General features: G+C 38.2%; 1 protein-coding gene across 10 annotated transcripts in view; it reads right to left on the bottom strand.

Moving 5' to 3' along the window:
• Positions 1 to 871: 871 nt before the first annotated feature.
• CEP152 (centrosomal protein 152) overlaps positions 872 to 24,144 on the bottom strand; it is a 50,776-nt gene continuing 27,503 nt past the window's right edge. For 6 of the 10 annotated variants that reach the window (XM_038420156.2, XM_038420161.2, XM_038420160.2 and 3 more), the window contains 16 exons: positions 23,309 to 23,516; positions 22,244 to 22,372; positions 21,992 to 22,122; positions 21,687 to 21,815; positions 21,400 to 21,535; positions 18,409 to 18,600; positions 17,413 to 17,700; positions 16,571 to 16,702; positions 15,273 to 15,923; positions 11,694 to 11,868; positions 7,674 to 7,853; positions 5,029 to 5,119; positions 4,829 to 4,935; positions 3,747 to 3,903; positions 2,555 to 2,658; positions 872 to 2,271 (listed from right to left, as the gene is read on the bottom strand). In XM_038420156.2, coding sequence (XP_038276084.1) covers positions 1,220 to 2,271; positions 2,555 to 2,658; positions 3,747 to 3,903; positions 4,829 to 4,935; positions 5,029 to 5,119; positions 7,674 to 7,853; positions 11,694 to 11,868; positions 15,273 to 15,923; positions 16,571 to 16,702; positions 17,413 to 17,700; positions 18,409 to 18,600; positions 21,400 to 21,535; positions 21,687 to 21,815; positions 21,992 to 22,122; positions 22,244 to 22,372; positions 23,309 to 23,516 — 3,862 coding nt within the window. In that variant the 3' untranslated portion in view covers positions 872 to 1,219. The remainder of the gene's footprint in view (positions 2,272 to 2,554; positions 2,659 to 3,746; positions 3,904 to 4,828; positions 4,936 to 5,028; positions 5,120 to 7,673; positions 7,854 to 11,693; positions 11,869 to 15,272; positions 15,924 to 16,570; positions 16,703 to 17,412; positions 17,701 to 18,408; positions 18,601 to 21,399; positions 21,536 to 21,686; positions 21,816 to 21,991; positions 22,123 to 22,243; positions 22,373 to 23,308; positions 23,517 to 24,144) is intronic. The other 4 variants (XM_038420159.2, XM_038420162.2, XM_038420158.2 and 1 more) reach the window with 2 other exon arrangements.

Consider the following 24,144-nt stretch of genomic DNA (forward strand, 5'->3'; position numbering starts at 1 on the left):
TTTTAACCCTGAAGACTCAAAAAACATAACCATAGCTGTATGTTGTGCCATCGTCCTTTTTCCACCTTAGAATAAGCAAATATGAAAGATAAAAATACTCCTAGTGAGCTTGTAACTCAAAAACTTTGAAGAGCAAACACCTCATAGAAAACTGATTCGCTGGAGAGTGATTTGCTTCTATAGTTCTTTTCTCTAATTATTGCGGACATTTATACAGAAAAATGATTGTTACTTAGATGTTCATCTGTTGGCTGCTGTTTATGCCACTCTTCAAGTGAATCCTTGGGTTATAACTGTACTATTAGTCATAATGGATGTTGTATTGTCACAACAACTTTGGACTTTGTGTGAGAAAAACAGCAGGAGCAGATGAAGCAAACAGCAAGATCAATGTTTTCATATAAATATCCCTAGAAACAAAAGCAAAGGCAACCCAAAAGTAAAAAAAATAGGTTAGAGACAGAATGAGCTAAAGATAGTGTTTCAGAGAAACACAAGCAAGTCTTTAACGGAAGTTATTAAAGCACCATGAGAAATATTACCAAGTCTTTAGTTTGAATTAAGAGGATAGTCAATGCTATTTAGGAATAGCTCTGAAATGAAGTTACCCTGCTTTACTGAAAGCAAAGCTAAGATCTTTTTTCTCAGGTCAGAAGTGAACCAGCTTTCATTGTACATATGTTCAAAGAGAAGGCACAAGCTTGGAGTATAAAAGACTGATAATCATTTTATAAAAACATATGTAATTGTTTATGGTTATAACTTACATATACACTGGCGCTTACAGGGATGAAATGCCTGACCATTTCAAACAGATTCTGAAAAACATCTCTAATGCATACTAAACTTTTATACTGATTGTAAAAGGGACCACAATTGAAAGTAGTTTTATTTATATATAAATAAAAATGCAACATTGCACTGCAAACTAATCAAAGTACAAAAATAGATTGTTTAAACAAAAAATACACACACTTATATAAAATACTGTACATAACTGTAAAGCCACATAACCACAGTAAACAAAAGCCTACACTGATATTTCAAGTAATTTTATATGATTGTTTTTTCATGTAACAGTCTCAAGTCACATAACATTGAGAGAGCACAAAATGGATAAAACCCACAATTTTCTAGAATAATAGGTTTTTCGCATGCCCCAAGTTTGCATTGAAATACATTAGTTTCTTCTAAACTAATGTTTGAAGAATTATTGATGTTAATTCAAGTTAGAAAGTGGGCTATCAAAGCCACTATCTTGCTGAAAAGATTTGGCATCCAGTATCAGTTTCCTTGAATGTTGGTTATAGCCTTTTCCTATATTCGAATATGGGGTTGCATTGCGTTGTTGAGAGACATCCGAATTTGATTTCTCAGCATTCCTGTATGAATTGTGTCCTGGGTTTACGTTCAGTTGCTCATTACTGTAAAGTATGGCTTCACTTTTTGCACCAAGAATCTTGGCTTTGCTGGTAAGTTGCCTACAAAATGTACCAACATTTTCATCTGCATTAGGAAACAAGTTGGTCATAGGAAACTGTTCACAGGCCATATGTTGTGCTTCTGCATTGGAACTTGCTTTTTGCACAGGATACAAGAAGGGCATATCACCACTATCCAAATGTAGACTCCCACTAACTGAACTCCAGTCAGCAGAGCTTCCATCTTCCCTTACTGGAGTTTCTTGAATATCAAACCCCTGAGTTCTCTCAGATGTTGCCTCCCCATACATATTTGGCTGGTTACAGTTAAACTTGTTTAAGACTGGTCTTTGAATCTGGTTTTCAAACATTACATGAGCTGGCCCAGAGTCGGAAAAGCTATTTATAGAGCTGGGTGTATGCGTGTTTCCAAACTTCACCTGAGGAACACAGGAGGATGCCTTTTGAAGTGCTGTAGTGCTAGCAGTATTTGTCAGACCTTGGTCTGTATTTGAGACATAGCCATTTCTATGCCTTCCTCCATCTTCAGCAGGACAAAATTCTAACATAGTGTCTCTTGAATTATCAGCTGGCTGTTTAGAAGTGCTCCCGCTACTTTGGATATTTGAAGTCACTCTTTCATAAAGCCCAAACTGTGTTTCAGCCTCTACTGCATCAAGCTGCTGTCTTAAGTTATAAGGTACACGTTTCTGAACAACTTGATCGCTGGCTTTTTTGGCAATACTTTCACCACATGATTTGCTTTCCATATGGGCTAGCCTAGTTTGATGAATGTGATTTCTTTTTGATTGCTCAACTCCAGTTGGCAGTTCAGAATTTAGTGGCAGGGCTAAGAGAAGAAGGGGGGAGAAAAAAAAAAAAGATTAATTTAAGGAAGCATTAATGTTGGAAAAGTCAGTTTATATAAAGAGAGTTGTCAATACTAGTGCTGTTAAATCAAGTGGTTCACATTTTTAAGTTACCGTCTATGCAAATGATGGCAAAGCAAAGCAAAGCAAAGCAAAGCAAAAAAAAAAATATTTCCTCCCACTGTCCACCTGCATTTTCACTACTAAATGGATTAAACCTATAAGAGGGGGAAGGAAGGGAACCAACTTGTCACTCCAACTTACTTGAGTGGGCATTTTTGTTCTGCGGTGTGCTCCGAACAGGTGTTTCAAGCACTTTTGCCATTGTAGCAAGCTTGCTAGCAGCATTCATTATTTTCTTTTCAGCCCTGTTGAGAACCCCAGAATATTTAAAATCAGTAAGTTTTTGAAGCTAACTAGCTTTTCCTAGGCCGTTTTGCCAGTCTCACTGACAGCTCTTGTAGTACAAAATTTTATACCCTTTCCCCTTTAACTAATTGGCCATTTATTAAAAAACACCTATAAAAAGGGAGGAAAAAAAAAAATGAGTACATGCCCATTTTGAATCCATGTTCTGTAAAGGACTGAAATGTTGACCCCTGAACCCCCATTACTGCAAAATGTTATAAAACTTTGGCGCTTTTTCTTCTTTTAACAATAGAAATCCAGCACTAGTTTACCCTGGGAGACTATGAATTGGTAGGATTATGGCATCAAGAGTTTAAAGGAAATGAAACCTGATGAAGATGGGAGGTGTTTTTTAATTCAGACTGTCAGTCACTTGGTATTTCTCAATTCCTATTTACCTCACTTGCCACACAAACACTCCAGAGGAAAAAAAAAATGTGTTAGAATTTCAAATTACCCTGTCCCTTCAATTAAACCTGAGAAAAGTAACCGAATCTGTGACCCCCTCAGACAAGTCTTCCAGAAAAGCCAGAGGGGGGAAAAATTAAACAAAATTTCTATTTTTGGTTTTTGTTTAAACATTCCACAACCTTTTAATACTTCAAGCAAGAAAGAAAAGGTACAAGCTCATTTCCCATCCTTTTACAGGTCACATTTAAAGCCTGATTTAATTTTTGTAAAGCTGCACAATTGCTGTGAAGTCACAATATGAGGTTTGCCTGTTCACCTGTTTACTTGACAGAAACTTTCTGGAGAATCAAGGGTACTTGTTGAGAAGGTATTAAGAAAGGCTGCTCAGCTAGTCTCAGTCACAAAGTTCACTGAAGAGGATGCCAGTTGGATTGAGGGACCCACACCAAAGTATGTATTTGATGGAGTTTAAAGCAGACTGAGCTGGGTTTGCAGACCAGCACAACCTCAGAACAAACAAACAATGGGCAACTGACTGGGGGCTTAATATACTACTTTTTAATATTCTTGTATATGTCCATTTTCTTCAAGTATATGTGCTATACAATAATTTCGAATGTATTCGTTTGGGACTCACCCTTCGTGTTTCCCATCATCAATGAGAAGTTGCTGAAGACAAATCAAGTAGTATTTGCGCATTTTCCGGGCAGTCTCTTGACGTTCCCTTAAAACCTCTGCTTTAATCATTTCAGCTGCCCTCTCTTTGCTTTCATGGATATAACGAAGCATATCACCTACATAAATGAAATTTCATTAGTATGGAGTCTCAAAAGGAAAAAAGGATTTGAGACAGCCTGGCCAAGGGATAGGGAGATTGAGGGTAGAAGTCTCACAATGGCAGCATGGCACTCAACACTAACCCCTAAAGTCAAATAAGGAATGGCATTTGATCTAGTCCTCTTCAGCCAAAAAGAGCGTGGTTAAAACACAGGGCCTGGAATATGGTGATATAAAACAAGGGACAATGAAATGTCCCCGAGGACAAATTCTTTGGTGGGGAAGGTTGTCATCTGCTGAAAGTTATAGTGCAGAAGAAACAATAGAGCCCAGTTATTCAATGACACAAAGTAGCGCTTGCTATTTATGACAACAACAGCTTAAAACAATTTGTACGAGGCTAGATTCTGCCAGCTTCCCTCACGCTGAGTAGTATTGTACAAGAAGAGTAGCCTCATTGCCATGCAATCATGTACTACAAAGTAAGTAAGGCTGACAGAATCAGGCCCATACTTGTTGCAATGAGTTTTTAAAGAATTAAATGATGAGAGAATGCAAGAAGTTGAATTAAGGAAACTAATATCTACCAGGAGAGCACACAATGTGAGGTATGAGAGGGTGATCTTAAAAGACACTTGAGTGCAAGAAGAGAACACAGATGTCTTTCATATTGTATTATATACACATTACATACATACACACACACATGCAATACACACATACAATACACACACACACACACACACACACGTACGTGTTATTTAGGAAGGGAAAGGTGAAAAGAAGCAAATAACTCCAATGAAATATTTCACTAGGCAGCAAATTTCACTCCTCAGCAGACGGTCAGAAATCTGACACTGGTTTGGATTCTTGCATGAACTGGCTGATGAGGAGAGTGTGATTTGCATTTGTGTATGTGAACTTACTCTCATTAGCACTTACCCTTAATTTTGCCCACAGCTTTAATATACTGTGAGCGCATTTCTTCCAAGCCTTTTACACCATCACAGGAGGTACAAGGTTTTGAAATAGCCCCCTCTGACAATGACCTGAAAGCACACAAAACATGCAGTACTTTATAACTACAAGACAGGTAGGATGACTTCTATGGAAGCCAGTTTGTTCAGGTTTTTTAAAAATACCTGGGTGGTGCATTGCACGTTTTCAGATCATTGAGTTTCATCTTCATCTCACAGTTTTCTTCCATTAGAGCCTCTAGAACTCTCTCATTTTCTACAAAAACCAAGACAGATAATTGATCTGTATGTTTTTAATCCATTTAAACATCTTCATAGGTTATGTAAAATTACTGCCTCTGTGATAAGAGGTCAGTGTTTCAAAGGCAGCTACAACATGCCATGTCATGCCATCAAAATGACATCATCGTTAGAAACTAACTAGACCACAGGTTGTTTGAATACAAAAGCAGTTTGACAGACTCAGTGGTGGTTTAGATAGATTTTTGTAAGTAATTTTTTATTCTTAGCTACAGGCAGAAGCGCAGGGATGTTAGAAGGGAAACGCTGGGGAGGAAGAAAGGCTATTTATAGTGCAGTACAGTGAGACTTCTTTGGGATGGGAGAAGGAGAACATTTCACATATTTTACACTTCACACATGCATCACGGTATTTTTAACAACCACCAGCTGACATTCCAAAGGAAGAGGAGATTCGCTATGTATGTCTAATCTGACGGTATACTCAAAGTCATTTAAACACTGTCAGAGTTTGCACACTGAATGTATTGGTGGTCCACAGATCCTAATCTTGACCTCCGACTCAATCAGTGCACATTGGCTTGTGCAGTTAAATATTTCAGTGGGCCAGGCCCATAAAGTCTGCGATGGCACAAGCTATATGCACAGGAATCACTGGCTCTGTGAGTAAGGTCTGCAGTGAGAGGGCATGCCTCTTGCAGTAAGTGATGGAAGTGGTTGTCTTACTGGGGTAGACAGGACTGAGTATAAACATTTATAGTGACAAACATCTAGCATGCTTTTCTATAAAAAGGTGTTTAAGGCGACAACTGTGACACCAGGTGGGAAGGAAGGGTCAAGTGAAGCATGTTGAAAAAGAGTTTACTTATCTTACAGCAACTGGAGTTTAGAGATGCTCTTGTCCATAGGGATTCCACTGTAAGTGTGGCCATAAGCCCGGATCTTTTAGCTAGCAGCGTCCATGGGGGATGTGCATGCACCTTGTACAACCTCAAATTCCTTACAAGGGTATAAAGGAGGGTATAGAAGTTCTGCCTAAATCAAAACTGTACAACACGGATGTCAAGCTGAGCATCTGATCTAGAAGCTGCCACAATGGACTACTATCTTTGGGTTTCATCTTCATTTCACAGTTTTATTCCATTAGAGCATCTCTCATTGGTCCATCTTTGGCACCCTGAGCTCTAGAACCAACAGAGACTTAGATACCAGAGATGAAGAGACACGTATAGCAAAGGGGACTCCAGTTCCAGAGTGATGGTAGCATCTGCAGGAGATGTGAAAGTAGCTTTGGAGGACACAGCAAGCAATAGCAATATCGATGGTATCGTGACTGACGGTACAAGTGGAGGAGTCTCAGCAGGAGTCTTATCAGGATGAGGTACCAAATGAACCTGAAGTATATGGCACCGATGCCAATGGTGCTAAGGAAACAATATCTATCACCAAAGATAGAGGACAAAGTGCACAGCAGAAAAACATGATCCTATAGTCTTTGAAGTTTCATGTGGCAATGCAATTTTCAAAGGAGCGGGTTTAGGTAAGCCAGGGGGTGATGACTTTTAGAGAAGGCAACTGATCCAAGCTCCATTGAGAGATTTTTGCTCCTTCCTACCTTGAGTATCATGAGCTGTTTGTGTTCACTTAGAAAGAGTTCTGACTGGCACACTTGCTAGGGGCAAGCAACTCCCCTAAACAAAGCAGACATTGTATGTGCATCTTGGGCAGGCATAACTGTTTCTAAAGCAGGGAAGATTCTAAAGCCGGTCCTCTGCCATTGGGACCTACTCCTTTCCACCAAATGCATCCGATGAAGTGAGCTGTAGCTCACGAAAGCTTATGCTCTAATAAATTTGTTAGTCTCTAAGGTGCCACAAGTACTCCTTTTCTTTTTGCAAATACAGACTAACACGGCTGCTACTCTGAAATCGGTAGCAAGGTTAGCTTCTAAAAAGAAAGTGAAAAAATGGTGTGGATTTCCCCACCCCTTTCTTTATTATTATTTAAGTCACTGGCTCTTTAAAGCTTATTAAAACTACACTAAGACTAAAACTAAGCTATTAACTCTAAAACAATCTAAGGACTACAGCAAAGGAGGAAAATAGTGGGGTCTGACTCGCTACCACAGGCTGTGAGAAGGAACTGTGTGACAGTTGGGACGGCTCAGCTGTTTATACCCTGCAGAGCACACATGCAGCCGCAGTGGACACTGCTGCTAAAAGATTATGGGCTCGTGCACACAGGGCATATACGCCTATAGTGGGATCCATGTGGACAACTGCCTGAAGAACATCCGTTGTCAGTTAATTTTCCTAGAACAGTTCCATTCAGAGACCACAGAATGCACTGAAATGCTGATCTCTGCTTGTCCCCAGGATATAAAGGTTCAGAAGAAAGTGCTGTGATGAAGGATTACTATTAGAAAGTGAATTTATTAGGGCTGAGAGTTATTTAGATATGCATCATTACAGCAGCTGCACTCTACAGCTCAAAAGATGAAGGACAGATTCATACAACCAGCACGAAATGAAACCATTCAGAATTCTATGTAGGTGAGCAGAGATACTCACCTTGGATTTGCTCTACTTTAGCTTTGTGTTCCCTTACTGCAAGCTGGAGGTGCCTGCAGGCTTTCTCCAGCTTTCTTTTTAGATCCTGGCATTCTCTCTCCTTTGTTTCAAGCTGTTGGCAACAGTGGTCACGGCAAAAATCTTCATGAGACCAAAGGTTCCTTTTCTTACATTTCTGATCTGCAATAGTAATTACTACAAGTTACACATCAGCCATAGAATCAAGAGAACCAAAATCAAGCATATTATTTCTAGGGTTTTAATTAGATATTCCTTTACACCCTAGGAAAATGTACATTATTTATCTAACTAAAACTCTCATAAGAGGCTATAGACACAATCCAAATGTAGTATTTGTCACAGGGTCTATAAACTGTGTGTCTTTTTGCGCATTGCAGCCACAACATACCTATCCCAGCAGCACCATTAGTGTAAAGGGAGGTCCCACTGATGCAGACAGTGGCATGGATTTGGGGACTGTATTTTTTTTTAAACTAAATTCTAGCAGAGCTCTTGGAGCATCTCAGGGAGGCACTCCCAGCTGGAAAGGATCAGATGCAGCTGAGACTAGTTAGGTTAAGAAACTTAAAAACAGGCTGGGCTACTTCCCGGAGAGGGAAAAGGGCTGCTTTCTACAGCCAGGAGAGGGAGCTCCAGAAGAAGAAGAGCTGCACTGGTTATACTATGTGTGTTTAATAGATCGTTTATTTTGGTGGTGAAGAAATTTAAGCCGCACTATGGGCATAGGGCCAGAGACTCTCATGTGTTTTGTTGCTTTATGTTTCTTTGGTAGCATAAGAACTCTAAAAGCAAACATGAAACCCCAGAGAGGGCTTTGTGCATAACCTGAGGGCCTCCTGTAAAGTTTCTCTCCAGTGTGGAAGGGTCAGGGCCTGTGCAGCTGTATACAAGACTTGGATGCAAGCTACATCATTTCTGTTTAATTTAAAATACTATAAAGTCAGATTATTCTAGAGCACTAATTCCATGATTTTCAAAATAAAATCTGAACTTTAATGTCACAAATCAGGATTCACCCAGGACGACAAAATATATTTAACACGAATGTGGAATTCCTTGACTCATTCCGCTACAGTCATACCTCCAAAGCATTTGTTTTTGCACTATCCATACCTGAAGTCAGAGGTTTTGGTTTAGGAAGTATCATGTTCAAACACAGCCCTATACAACCTACCCTACAGGGACTTAGATGCAAAACATGGAAGTTCTTTTGTCCACCTCTGCCCCCTTTGACTTATTATTTGGATTCAGAGCCAAAGATGGCACTTATTTGCTCACATCCTGAAGACTGGCTTTAAAACCAGAAGACATACAACATTTTATTAAAAATAAACACTTAAATTATGTCACTGGATCAGTAAACTAGCAACCAAGTGTCATACAGTCACTGCAGCTTTTCTGTTTCTAATGAAATAGAAGTTTATGCAGTATTAAGACACTTAGTTTAAAGTGGAAAAAAAAATCAAGGTACATATTAAATGTGCTACATCGTCCATGTATTCACTAATTATAGTAGAGTGTTTTCCCTTTGATTTCATAAGTCATTAAGGACTAGATTCACAAAAGGACTTAGGCATCTAAAGTGGCAGTAGTTGTCTAAGTCCCAGAATCAGGCTCCCCTGGGATTCACAAACCTCACACGCAGCAGCCACCAAACCCCATAGGCACCTAAACTAACTCAGCTTTTACATTTTTACAGCTTTCAGAGTAGCAGCCATGTTAGTCTGTATTCGCAAAAAGAAAAGGAGTACTTGTGGCACCATAGAGACTAACAAATTTATTTGAGCATAAGCTTTCGTGAGCTACAGCTCACTTCATCGGATGCATTTGTTGGAAAAAAACAGAGGGGAGATTGATATAGACACACAGAGAACATGAAACAATGGGTTTATCATACACACTGTAAGGAGAGTGATCACTTAAGATAAGCCATCACCAGCAGCGGGGGGGGGGGGGGGGGAAGGAGGAAAATCTTTCATGGTGACAAGCAAGGTAGGCTATTTCCAGCAGTTAACGAGAATATCTGAGGAACAGTGGGGGGTGGGGTGGGGCGGGGGGGGAGAAATAACATGGGGAAATAGTTTTACTTTGTGTAATGACTCATCCATTCCCAGTCTCTATTCAAGCCTAAGTAAATTTTTACAGTAACACTTCCCTAGGTGGCTATATTTCTATCTCTGAGCATACGCACTGCAGGTCCACATCAGGCATCCAGACACCTAAGCCCCAGGGCGAGCCACAAACCAGGGGAAGATAGTTTTTCATTCGCCTAACTCACCTGAGCCAGTAGGAATGTTCAGACTTTGCCTCCTGGATTAGGCCCCCATTAGTGAGTTTAAACAAAACAGCTGGGGAGGAGGAGAAGAATGTCCCTTGTTACCCTAGCCACAGAGCTAAAAGTTCTCACCTGGGACTGGAGAGTGCCCTGGTTCCACTTGAGAAGCAGAAGGTATTTGAACAGGGATCTGTGACTGCCCTAACCATTAGGTTATGGGATATTCTAATCTGCGGCTCCCTCAGTCTCTCCTATTAAAGCTGTTCCATTGTAGATAAATAATTTTTGAAAAAAGTCAGTGGATCAGAGGGACTGAATCCTGGGTCTCCTGGGTGACTGCTTGCATCACCAGGCCACAGAGTCGGTCTCTCATGCTTGCCGTCTCTCTCTGGCCCAATAGCTAATTATTTATCCAAACTGGGACCGCTTCAGCAACAGAAATTGAGGGAGTCTGTAGCCTATTTTAAATAGAAATTATGTTTTGGCCTAAATTGGTCTAAGCATAGAGGAGACTGGGAAATTGATGTTGCTAATGTGAGAAAGTTAGAGATCAGTTGGAGACAATAAGATGGGAAAATTACCATAAGCAAAGACGTGACCTAAGATTATGCTGTGGCTATATTTTCATTAGCTGGTTTTAGCATGGTTTTTAATAAAAAGTTTCAAAAAATTGTGAATGTTTTATTAAAACGCTATCTATATTGATATATTTCCGTAGAAGTTAATTTAAATTAATGTGTAAAGAATCAATAAGAAGGCGTGGAAACATGACTATAGTAATGGTTAGGCTAAATGTTAACTAGTATTATAACAGATTATAAAAGGAGTAGTTTTGTTAAAACTGAGGAGAGCTCCAATGAACATTAAAAGAGTACCATTAGGTTCCAGGACTAACTAATCATTTTTCTTTTAAATAAAATTTGATTTGACCAAAGTGTCACATAGAGGTCCTCTACTAAATTAATTTTCTATAACCGACCTAGAGGCTCGAACCGAAAACCAAGTTGGGTTTTATTGTACCCTTATGTTTTTAAAACAACTTTATATTAATTGGAAACATTTCAACATAAAGGCTACAAAAGGTTACAAACCCCAATCAGAGTATCCCATAACCTGGTGGTTAGGGCACCCACCTGAGAGGTGGAGGGAAGACTTGAACCAGGGGCCTCCCAAATCCAAGGTGAGTATCCTAACCACTGGGCTAAATGTTATCAAGGAGCTACTCCTACTCCTCCTCTTCCCATCCCCTGCCCCCAGCTTCTGGCTAAAATGTCATAGGAACCTAACACCAAGGGTTTATTTGCAGCAGACCCCCCCAAGCAGAGGGAGGTACCTCCCTGCAGCCTGGACTTAGCCAGCTATCCAAGAGAGGTGCTGGGCATAGCACATACCTTGTCAGCTTGGCATCTCCCATTGGCTAGTTTAGGCGAGGAGCTATCTATCATGCTGGCTTTTTGTGAATCCCATTCTGAGGTGTCTACCTCTCCCCATTCATTGTATAATGAGCCTAGGCACCTCATCCAGGTTTTGTAGATCCCAGTAATTTTCTAGGATCCTGAAATTTAGGCGTACTGACACTCAGCATCATGACACCTATGTTCCTTTGTGAGTCTAGTTACGAGTGACAAGTGTTATTACAGAAGACTGATACTAGCTAAAAATACATTTTATATACTGCACAATGCAATTTACAAGATTTAACTGAAAAGCGAAACCAAGAATACCATTATCCATTTCTGTGTCTTGCAAAGGTGGCTGCCTTCTTAATATTCTTTGTATTTCTACTTGGAGTCCAACATCATACATAGGTGGTCTTGCCTGGTCCCCAGTTTCTCCTTCACCGTTTTGCTTACAAGAATGCTCGGTTTCTTTTAAACTGAAGACTAGTTCTTCATGTTTCTGTAATTGAAACCAGATATTAGGAATACTCAGTAAGTAGTATAAAACAATGTTCATGGATACTTAGAAATAGCCACACCCAGAAACAGTCTGGGAAGCAAATACAAATGGCTCATCCCACAATGCCTCCATTAGCTTTGGATAATTTTATTCTAGGGACCTATCAAGATGGGAAAACCTTTATTGTAGTTCTAAAACTGCACATTCAAGGTAGAAGGAGAAAGGCTACTCTACCACCAGTTTACTACAGTGTTCTCTTATTCATAGCTGCAGCTTTATTAGTACGTTGTCATCCTGATGGTATTTTTGGTATGCTTCAATTAGTTTCTGAATAAGACAGAAATAAGCAGAGCCTAAAACAAGCTGAAACTATTCAAGGATGTGTCCAATATAAAGGAATTGGATCCTATCTATAAAGTTTCTGCTTGACTAGGGGTAGTGAAAGGGCAGAAAAAGATAATTTCACTTTCTTGTTCGTAGTTGTGGCAAATGTAGTAGAAGAAATTGCTAAGGAATCCCAAGAAACTCATTGGATAGTAAGTGGTTCAAATAATCAGAAGTTTAGAAGTTTAATTGAATATTAATAATGCTGATTATTTGCCAAGGGCTTTCACCAAGGCTTTTGTCTCTCAAGGCTTGTCTTCGTGGCTCTGCAGTAAGACTAACTGTAGGGATGTGAAGCATCCACTAAACTGTTGCACTGTAACTGCCCCTATAGAACCGGCTAGCTTGAACTAAAAGTTACCTAGCGCATGTTAACATAGTCCTGTTTGAAATGAGATTCATTGTTTAGGCCAGATGTACCAGGCATAAGTAAATGCATAGAATCAGGAGCTTTATCAGTGAGACTATTTTATGGCTACATCAGAAAAAAAAAAAGTACATATTATTCATTTGATTGAGAATGGGGTGAGCTTTAAGCAGAAATTGGTTGCCCCACCACATACTGGTAGCAGCCTTATAACAAGTAGTTCCTTACTCACATTCCTTTTCTTTCTGAAGGGATAAGATAAATGGCAAGATGCTATGTGCTTTTGCCATGTTCTTAGATGATTCCCTAACTGATTAATGAGGTAGTCTACATAACGTTGGATGGTTATGCAAGTTCCATTGGTCTGTTCCCCGTAATCAAAAGTGACAGCTATGATGAGCAATGCAGGAGAGGCATTTTCCAAATAAAGAATAGAAACACAAATAAAAAAGGAAGATTGATAGAGCATTGAGAGTTCTACTTCTAGTTTTGTGTGAGCCATGTAAATTCTGCCTATTCCCTTTTAGAGAAGAGGGTAAGATGATGTTCAGGGTGGAGACAGGCAAGACAAGATTTTTTTACTATCTTGATAAAGTCAAGCAAGACTATTTTAAATCTGTGACAGTATATTTTCAACAATTTTTCAAGCCTGTAGTAGGTTCTTTGTATGACTAATTTAAAATTGCCTTCTCTAATTTTTAAATATCTGAGCAAGAAGCAGAAATGGGAGATATATGTTGAGATATAAGGTCTCAACAAAGCTAACAGAAGTAGAAGTAAAAAGAAAAGGCATACTTGTGGCACCTTAGAGGCTAACTAATTTATTTGAGCATAAGCTTTCGTGAGCTACAACTCACTTCATCGGATGCATTTGGTGGTGAGCTGTAGCTCACGAAAGCTTATGCTTAAATAAATTTGTTAGTCTCTAAGGTGCCACAAGTATTCCTTTCTTTTTGCGAATACAGACTAACATGGCTGCTACTCTGAAAGAAGTAGAAGTGTTACACAGGTGTCATTACTACAAACAAGCTTGGAGAATTCGTCCCTTTGGCACACACAATATAGATCAGAAAAGTAGGAGAATTACTGGCTACTGACTAATCAGCCTGGTTTGTCCATTTGGTAATAGTCATATCTGGTATGCAAGACTGTATTCCAGGATAAAATTTCTTGATGAAACATTGCAATCAGCACAAACATGACAAACCAGGACCCTTAGCAACGATGAGATGTTCAAATTAACAGTGTAGAATACATCCATTGTCAAATGGATGGAATTCAGTAACATTAAGACGACAACCTGGTTTTGTGGAAGACATTGGATCCAATACTGCTCATAGTAGTTTTACACCAGTATAATTCCACTGAAGTCAGTGGAATTACTCCAGGTTTACAATGATGTGAGACCAGAATCAGGACAAGAAGCTGTTGTCTGTGTGAAAGCAGTGTTATCTGGACATTTAATCTTCTGGTTGAGAGCCCAATCCAGCTGCAGTTTATTTTCTTTGTAATTATGTCGCAATCCTCATACTTAAGGCTGCGAGTCTGTCACGGAGGTCTCAGAAGTCAAAGATTCTGTGACTTTCCAGGACCTCCATGACTTGTGGGCCCCCCACAACCCAGCATTGCTATCAGTCCCGGCTGCTCCCTGCCCCAGAGCACCCAAGATTTAGTCAGGGGTATACAGTACAAGTCACGGACAGGTCATGCGCCATGAATTTTTGTTTACTGCCCTTGACCTGGCCATTGATTTTACTAAAAATACCTGCGATTAAAACATAGCCTTCCTCATACTATATGTTAGAACAAGAGAGCAAGAATAAGTATTGTGCTTTGCGGTTTGAAGTGTTTTGGGTGAAATCAGCAACATGTGCTTCCAGTATACCTTTTGTATACAGTTAGGGTAGGGTAGGCAGTTTTCTGGGTTCATTCTTTTAAACCTCTATTCAAAAGAGAACACCAAGTCTATATCAGTAGTTTATAGAATATAATGCATAAGAGTTTGACAGCCTATAAAATAGGCAAACTGTTGTTAAAGGGGATATTTGATCCTGTAGAACACAGAATCCATTTCTTTGGCTTTGGAAGACAATTTTTGGAATTCCTCCAGGTAACCATTCTAAACAAACTTAAAATCTATGAATGAATTTCTTGAGTTAAGATCAGAAGGCCAGTCTGACCTCCTGATAACACAGGCTACAAAATTTCACCCGATTACCCTTATACTGAGCTGAATAACTTGTTTTTCACTAAAGTATATCTTCCAGAAGGGAGTCCAGTCTTGATACCAAGGCATCGAGAGGTGGAGATTCCACCACTTCCCTTGGGAGTTTGTTCCAATAGCTAATCACGCTCTGTTAAAAATGTGTGCTTATTTCTAATTTGAATTTGTCTGGCTTAAATATTTAAAATGTCACCAAAGCTATACTTGTAGTCATCTTTATTAACTTATTTATTTAAGAGGGAATCTTCCATCTCTCTTCTAAAGTTTTAGAAATAGATTAGTAAGAAACTCAATCATTTTACTTTTTTGATCCACAATATCATATATAATTTCTTGGGATTTAGGCAAAGTCCTATGACAGTTATCAGACAAGTCCCTTCTCATGGTTGGCAAAGTTATATTTTTAAATTTAATTTATAGAACCGTTACCTCTCTCCATTCTTGCCTGGCTTTTTCTAGAATTGTGTGCACTGTGCATCTATAAGCCTTCTGTAGGGAAGCCTTTAGCTTTTCCTTGTATTGGTGATTTAACTGAAGGGCACTACTGGAACACGTATTCTGCCAAGTATGCTCATTATTTCTGTTCTTGACTAGTTCTTCATGAATTTCTCCTAACAGGAACTCAAGTTCAATTAGAATCTTCTCCTCATATTGGTGAATTTCCTCTTGGAGTCTCTTTGTTTCCTGAGCTGCCCATTCTCGTTGCTTTTGGTCCAGACACATCTTAAGTTCTGCCTCTTTCTGAATCAGCAATTCATTTTTCTGCTTCACAAGATCTTCCTTGGCTGTTACAAGCACCTCATTTATTTTATTTCTGTGGTCATCTAAGAATGAACGGTAGTCTCGCTCATTTTGTTCCTGTAGCTGGAGGATTTCTTCTTGCTTTTCTTTGTTCCACTGAGTACGAGCCTGTGCTAGCTCTGCTTTGACAGTTGCAGGGATTTCTTCTTTCTTTAGTTCCAGTTCCCTTCTAAGGGAAAGGATCTTCTCTTCAAGCTCTTTGGTTCTGGCTCCAGATTTCTCTGTGTTCTCAAGTTGTTTCTTCCATTTCTCTTCAGCTGCTGAAAGAACTAGCGATAGCTAAAGAATGCAAAATATATTTTAAAACAGTCGGTCAGCAAACCCTTAAGGATTTTCATGTTAGGTATATTTGGCTATAACTCCATAAACTTTAACAAACAGATGAATACGGATTGAAAATATTGCTGCACACACTGTACTGTATTGCTCATTAAGTATATATACAGTATCCCCCCTACCTAATCAATGTGATATCCAGCTTTACTATACATTAAACATCTTGCAGAAATCTAAGGAAAACAACAACAAAAAACCCTCCAATTAAGATGAAATCTTAATGGAGTCATTTTAGAAAGAACAATTACAGGGGTTTCTCCATTGTGCTCAGAAGAGTCTTATAAGTCAGTCTAGATATCCTATTACGGATTTCAGTAACAAATGATTTAGCTCCGGCTTCCAGAAATTGGTTTCATCATTCAAATTCTGCTTATTTCTACCAATGGAGAAATCTACCCACAATTTTAAACAGAGTAATTTACTTCCCTAAGACCTCAGTTTAGCAAAGCACTTAAGCATAGGCTTTGCTGAATCAGGGCTCAATTTTTTTTTGCTGGAAAATTGAGTTGTTTTGAATTAAGTTTTTTTTTCAAATTATATAAAAATAAGCCAGTGAACTACCAAGCATCCTAATAAGTATTCTTTGCTACCTGTTTTGCTGCATTGATTTCATATTCTTTCTCCCATTTCTCTCGTTCTGCCTTTAGATTTGCTTTGTATTCTTCAAGTTCTGTTAATTCTTTCAGCCACCCAGCATGAGCTTTGGTCAAAGCTGTTTCTACCTTCAAAAGAGGAATGGAGAAAGAAGAGGTTATTTTAACCATTGTGAAGTAGTACATTAATACAAGACAAACCAAATTTCTGTTTGAATTGCCAGTGTTTAGAGAGTGTAGAGTACCAGGGTTACTACATCTTTTTGTTTTTAAAACAGTAAATCCTACTGCAATATAGCTTGAGATTCCTTCACCCAAAAAAGGGAAATTAAGCAGGATTAATTTATTTTAAACTAGTTAATTAAAAATAAATAAAATAAAATAAAAAATACAAGTGTTTTTGCTCAAAAGTTCAGGAACTTATATTGACTCATTCTATTGAGTTATGTTACAGAGTTTATAAAACATGTTAAAGTTAGGATAGCTAGAAAACAACTGGCCTATTAGATCCTTCATAGATTTTTGTTGGGACTTGGAAAAAAAGTTATCAACTTCTATAACATTAAGCAGAGAAGATTAATATTTTTAGAATTTTTGAGGCTAGCAAATACAGGAATTTGAATTACTCAGGTATAGTGTGATTAAACCTGCTTTGTAATAATTTCCTCTGCTTAAAACATATTAGGGTCAGATTCTCTACTGCTTTGCACCTTATGTTGTCATTTACTGAGAGCAAGTAACAAGTAACCATAAAACATTACTATTCTGATTTGGTAGCACCCACTTTGCATATGTTTGAACGCTGTAAAAAAATAAATAGGGTGAAATGTATATATTACTTGATTGGCAATATTTTCATGATGTTTCCTGTCCAGTTCTGTTTCAAGTTCTTTCAAGGCCTCTCTAACAGCCTTCTCTTTTTCTTTCAGTGCCTCCTCCAGTTGCAATTTTTGCTCCTCAATCATCATTGCAATCTCCTTACTTGAGGTTTCATCTGTTATGGTTACTTGGTCAGTTTGGCTGCCGCAATCTTGGAGTTCAACTAAAGTTTTCTTAGTTTCTTCTAGAGTTCGATCCAGTCTGCCTTGCCACTCTCTTTCTATTTTCTGGATAGCTTGTTCTTTGATCTATAGAAGAGTATTTTTTAGAAGAAAAAAATATCACTGAAATTCCTAAAAACTAGAATTACTACTGGTCAAATATGTAGTCTTAGTTGATGTGCATACCCTTCCCTGCGAAAAGAGCAACACCCATGCTCAGAGGACATAAGAAAGTTGTTTCTGTAGAGACAAGACTACCTCCATTTCTTCAGACACTTTTTACCAAGTCTCATTAGAGCACTCAAGGTAAATGTAACAAATCATTACTTCAAACAAGTTACAAATCATTACAAACAAATACTTAGGAGCATATGATTAGTAACAAAGGCAGAGTGCTTTTGATTTCCCGTGCCACAGTTTTAGAGAAGGTGATAGAAGATGTACAAATAGTTTGCATGGCTATTAAAGCAAATGGCAAGTAGAAATGTTGAATCACCCATTCCAGGTTTCAAGTGAAATATTTAGATGTGCTTATGGGTGCAGTTATTGTGAATTTTACATGTTAATTTTAAATTAAAGCCTGATCAAGATATACTGAGTATCTGCAACTCCCACTGATTTCAGCAACTCAGTATTTCTCACAATTAGGCTTAAAAGGGGCAGATCCTCAACTGGTTTAAGCTATTGTAGTTTCACTGACTTTAAATTGAGCGATGACAGCTGAGGATCTGCCCCTAAGTGTCCATTAAAAGAAATTTATGAACTTCTTTGTGTTTATTAGTACAAGCCCCACACCTCTTTCTGTTCCTTATCCCACTGGACTTTGGCTAATGCCACTTCATTTTCCACTTGCTGCTTAATATTGACTTCTTTTTCTTTCACCCATTGGCTTTTTGCTGTTATAATAGAATTCCTGTGCTTTTCTTCTAGTTCAGTCCTCAGATGGTTAAGAGATTCTTCTTTTTCTTCTAATAACTGTTTCTTGAACTAGGCAAAATTCAAGCATACAACTGAACAAACTTTAGCCAATAGTAACGTACACCAGAAAGAAGAGATTGGAATGTGAAAAGAGACCTAATTAAGACTATAAAGTCTGTGCACTTTATCATTGACCTCTTGATGACAGATTTTCTTGATTAATATTTTAAGATAAAGTGTGATCATCATAAGTGATAATTGTAAAAGTGAATTTTCTGAGTCAACATATCTGCTCCCAGTGTGTTTTGAGTTGCATCCATTTATGCTGCATTGCTAAAGAAGACAGTTTACACACCAATAGCTCCTTCAGAGTTAATACACCTATAGAAAAACAAAATAGATTTAAAGCTACCCACTTTTTTTTTAAATCATGAGGTAGAATACATTCACTGTCATTATAGATAAGAGAACACTTTTTAGATCCCAGATGGAGCTTGCAGTGTACGCAGTTAGAAAAGTAACTAGTCTGTACGCTGAACAAGTCTGACATAGAATCAACTTGTACAGAGTCCATTTTCAGATCATAACAATATTAAATAGGATTGATGTATGCAAATGAGCAGGTAGTGGGAGGAGCCACATCTGACATCACAATTCTAACCATCCGCTACATTTTTCATAGGACAGCTATGAGGAGGAAGAGAGAAAGCTACACTGATCGTGGACCTTTTCATGTGTGCTATCAGCTAGTGAACACAGCATTTTTTGATAGCTACATTCGTTAAATTTCTGATATAGTTGCGCAGACAAACCACCATAATGCACAGTAAAACAAAACAAAAAGAAGCCCAACACAAATTACTTTCTTCTTCATGTGCACCTCAAAACACAAAGGAACTAAATTCATATTAATGAAAAACCTCAGGTCAACAGAAGTGAATTTCCATTAGCTGTATTAAGCTACACAATTGCTTAAATAACTGTATATAGTTATAGCGTACCCTCCTATGTAGCAAAAAGATGCATCAAATAGAGTGTAAGGACTCTATTCAGCTGTAAATCAACATGTTTTAATGGTTATATCAACCAATGAAAATGCATCTTTCTTTAGCAAATAACTGAAGTACAAATGGAAAAGTTGATTAAAATCAATTATTAAAATTGAAGCTTTCCATTTGGCGATTTAAATCAGTTCACCCCTATGCTGGCAAAAACCCCAGTGTAGACATAACTATGCCAACATACGAGTGCTTCTGTTGGCATAGCTAAATGTCATTCAAGGAGGTGGTGTAGACATGCCAGCAGAATTCCTTCTCTTCATTTACAGTGCTGCTTCACTATGAAGCTATGCTGGCATAGCTATAGTGTAAAGGCTCTGTAGTGCAGACAAGACTTGAGTATAAGCTAGGGTGACCCGATGTCCCAATTTTATAGGGACAGTCCTGATTTTTGGGTCTCTTTCTTATATAGGCTCCTATTACCACCCCCCCACGCTGTCCCGATTTTTCACATTTGCTGTCTGGTCACCCTAGTATCCCTGTGTAGGCTTATGTCTGCCCTAAGTGTGCAGACAGCTTCAGAACAAGGACTCAAAAAGCGTGAACTCCCCTGTAGTCTTTCTGAAACATCAACTTTAAAGTCTAACCATGGCAATTCAGTGTCAGCATTAACTATTTAACTACTGATCCTTTTAGCAGATGGAATGGGAAAGGGGTATAAGCAAAGCCCACAAGCAGGTTGGACTTGGAAACTGTTGCAGGGAGAGAAATGCAGAACAGAACATAGATGCAAAGAAAGATGAGGGAGATAAACAGAAAGGAGGATTCACAATAGCAGCTGTGTTAGTCTGTATTCGCAAAAAGAAAAGGAGTAATTGTGGCACCTTAGAGACTAACAAATTTATTAGAGCATAAGCTTTCGTGAGCATCCAATTAAGTGAGCTGTAGCTCACGAAAGCTTATGCTCAAATAAATTTGCTAGTCTCTAAGGTGCCACAAGTACTCCTTTTCTTTTTGAGAAAGGAGGATGTGAAGGAAAAGGAAATAAAGGCCAGAAATAGCAGTGGTCCTAAATGGGAGCCGTCAAGGTTCCTTCCCCACTCTGAACTCTAGGGTACAGATGTGGAGACCTGCATGAAAACCTCCTAAGCTTACTTTTACCAGCTTAGGTTAAAACTTCCCAAAGGTACAAACTATTTTACCCTTTGCCCTTGGACTTCCACTGCCACCACCAAACGTTTGACTGGGTTTATTGGGAAAATTTCTCAGCCATTTAAAGAAGTCATAATCTAATGCATATCTAGCTAGGTTACTTACTAAGTTCTAAGACTCCATTCCTGTTCTGTCCCTGGCAAAAGCACCACACAGACAGTCCCTTTGTTTCTCCCTCCCTCCAGCTTTGAAAGTATCTTGTCTCCTCATTGTGGTCAGGTGCCAGCGAGGTTATCCTAGCTTCTTAACCCTTTACAGGTGAAAGGATTTTTCCTCTGGCCAGGAGGGATTTTAAAGGTGTTTACCCTTCCCTTTATATTTATGACAGGAGCATAACTTTTCCATGGAACAATTTTAAATGTGACAATAAGGTATGAGCATACAAACAAGAATAACCTAAGTTTAGGTACTATATAAAGGCTGTATTCTATCATTTCTCTCTGTGGCAACTTCCCATTGACAGCAAATATTCTGCTATAGCTCAAAGTTTATACATAGACTTAGATTTATACCCTGACCCATGGACAAAAACCAGAAGTGGAACTCAGCCCTTCACTCCCGATGTAATGCATCAACCAAAAGGGAAAAGTATTTCCCATACTTTTAGTTTAGATACAAAGCATTCTCCATTGTTAATCAAGGATATTTTCTCTTGTACCTTCTCTTCCTTTGACTGCTGCTCTTGTTCAAGTTTCTTCCTCAAAGTGGTTTCCAGTGCGTCTTTCTCTCCACAGACTGCTATGTAACATTCCTTTACTGCAGTCATCTCCTTGTTCAACTCATCCATGTCAGCCCTTACATAAGTCATTTTTAATTGTTATTCTTTAAATTCACAAACACGATCACAATTTTAAAAGGAAGTTATTTCAAGTGTGACTGAAAAAGAGCCACTTCACAGTAGACCCTCAGTCTAATTAAGAATGTCAAAATTGATAAGAGTCTTACTTTAACCGTGAGATGGTCTCTTCATAAGCCTGAATGAGTTGTTCTTTTTCTGCAGCAAGCCTCTCCATGAAGTCTTCCCGAAGCTGGGCTATTGTATCTTCATGGTGTTGCTGATAGGTTCTTTCACACCTAGGATGGAGAAAGGTTAAAGCTTCATTCAACTGTTTTTGTACAAGTGCAGCTAATTTTTTTTTTTTTATTTTGGTAAGAAACAAGATCTAAAGCTGCAATCTCTGTAGAAAGGTGGTACAAAAGGACCACATAGGCCATGTGGTAAAAGTTGGAGATGGGTTTAACAAAGTTACCTGTCAACAGCTTCCTGTTTATCCCGATCCAAGTCCTGAATCATTTGTCTCATTTGACTACACAGATCTTGGTTTGCAATTTTCAATTTTTCCTCACTTGCTTTAAGTTCTTGAATACATAAACTATAGTTCTATACAAATGAAAGTCAAAATCATGAAAAGACAATTTTAAAGAATGCATTCTAATTTACATTTTGGACAATTTGGCTGGTCTTTAATCTTTTTCCCTTAGGGCAAATGTGACAAACTCACCTCAGCTTCTTGTTGTAAATCCTGATTCACCTTTCTAAGTCTCAGAAGCTCTTTTTGAAGATAATTATCAGAAGCAGATGGAGTGGACCACAAGGTTTCAGTCAGATTTTCTACACTACTTATTTTAGGCTATCAAGAAAACATAAAACTAAGTTGGAACAACTCTTCAGAAATACATGTAGACATACTTGCTTTAGAAATTAACATGTTCAGCAAATATTTTTCCTTGATACAAAAAAAAAAAAAAAAAAAAGCAGTAAAAGGCAATGGCTTCACTGCAAAATACAGGACACTATGATTGTAAGCATTCAGCCTGTATGACAATCTTTATGATTTTTTGTAAGCTCTTCTGGGTTCGTTCAAGATGTATATGCTCAATGCCCTGTACCAGAGTTGAACGCCAACTACCATTTAATTGGGACATCAGGCCTTTGCAGGGTATAATTTCATTCCCCACCATTGAAGCCACAGTTTGCACATGTAATATGTTGGGTAGTAATGCCTTTCTTCATATTACAACAAGTTTGTCTGATTTATAAAAGCCACTTTAAAGATTAACATTCAAGATGGGGAAAAAGGTAGTATGGGAGAAATACTACATTTACTCAAATGATTGCTCCTTCCTTGTACAGTTTGCAGTTTTCAGCTAAAGGCTGTGATTTGCTTTCCTCCAAGAAAACAGAACTCAAGAGAAGCTTAAAGTAAATCATTCAATCAATAAAGCTTGCAACTATTTGTAAGCAAGTCCTCATACCAGAAACTTAACTGGAAGGCAGCACAAACTATCCAAGTTCTGGTGGTAGTTTAAAGACATCTGCCAGTTATTTCCAATTTCTCGGATGCTACTTATTTTATTTCTGCAAAATAGTAATCCCTTCCTTAAGGTTAAGAACAGCTTCATTTACTTGTTGTAAATGTAGTTCAAAGAAATTACTTGTAACTGCTTTTCTCAAGAGAAAAATGGGAGATCACGTATAGGTTTTGCTTGGTTTACTTTAAATCCAGTGAATTTTTGCCTTGTTCTATTAAGTCCAAATGCTCAGTGGTATATTTAAATGAACAAACCTCATTCTCGTTTGCGGTTTTATCTGTTTTCAACAGCTGCTTGAGTTCTTCTGTTGTCCTCTGACAGTCTTTAAGATCATTTTGTAACTGAGAAATCTGATTTCTTTTCATTTTGTTACTGCCCAATAAACGTTCCATTTCAGTTTTCAACTCTAGGATGAGCTCATCTTTAGAAAATTCTTTATCCAAATCTCTATTCTGCACAGTACTGTTAGAGAAAATATAGCCAGTCCAATATTTTATTAAAACCTGTAGACATCCAAAAGCTTAGAATAAAACAAGCAGCAACTCTCCTTTAATTTACTAAATCTACCAAAAATAGAACAGTTAAAAGAAGTGTAAGAAGACCACTCACCAGGAGCAAGTACCTCAAGCAATGCTAGAAACTATGTTTGCTTTGTTATTATGTTACCTGGAAAGGACTTCAATTATACATTTAATGTAATACCATTATAAATATCTTTCAGCAACTTGTCTATGCAACTGATTAGAAAACAAGTAGCTGATTAAGCAGGATTAAGAAGTCATTTCCTAAAACTGCTTCACCCTTGCACAAATTGAGCTATTGTGAGCTATAACTAGTGATTAGTTGGTTAAAATATCTTAAACAAGTAAATAAGTAGTGCCATTTTGAGTGTCCAAGTGCATTTGTACATATTTCTGTAGGCTGTTCTTGAAGACCAAGCATTTCAACAGGTAAGAAATGGCTGTCTTATCTGCCATAATACACTACGCTCAGTGTACAGATTTATCATCCAAATATTTTCATGTACTCCTAATCTTCATACTACAGAGTCTGCAGACCACTTCTATAGGCCAAGATCAGAAAGAAAGAT

The sequence above is a fragment of the Dermochelys coriacea genome, chromosome 10 (assembly GCF_009764565.3).
Source record: "Dermochelys coriacea isolate rDerCor1 chromosome 10, rDerCor1.pri.v4, whole genome shotgun sequence".
Classification (NCBI taxonomy): domain Eukaryota; kingdom Metazoa; phylum Chordata; order Testudines; family Dermochelyidae; genus Dermochelys; species Dermochelys coriacea.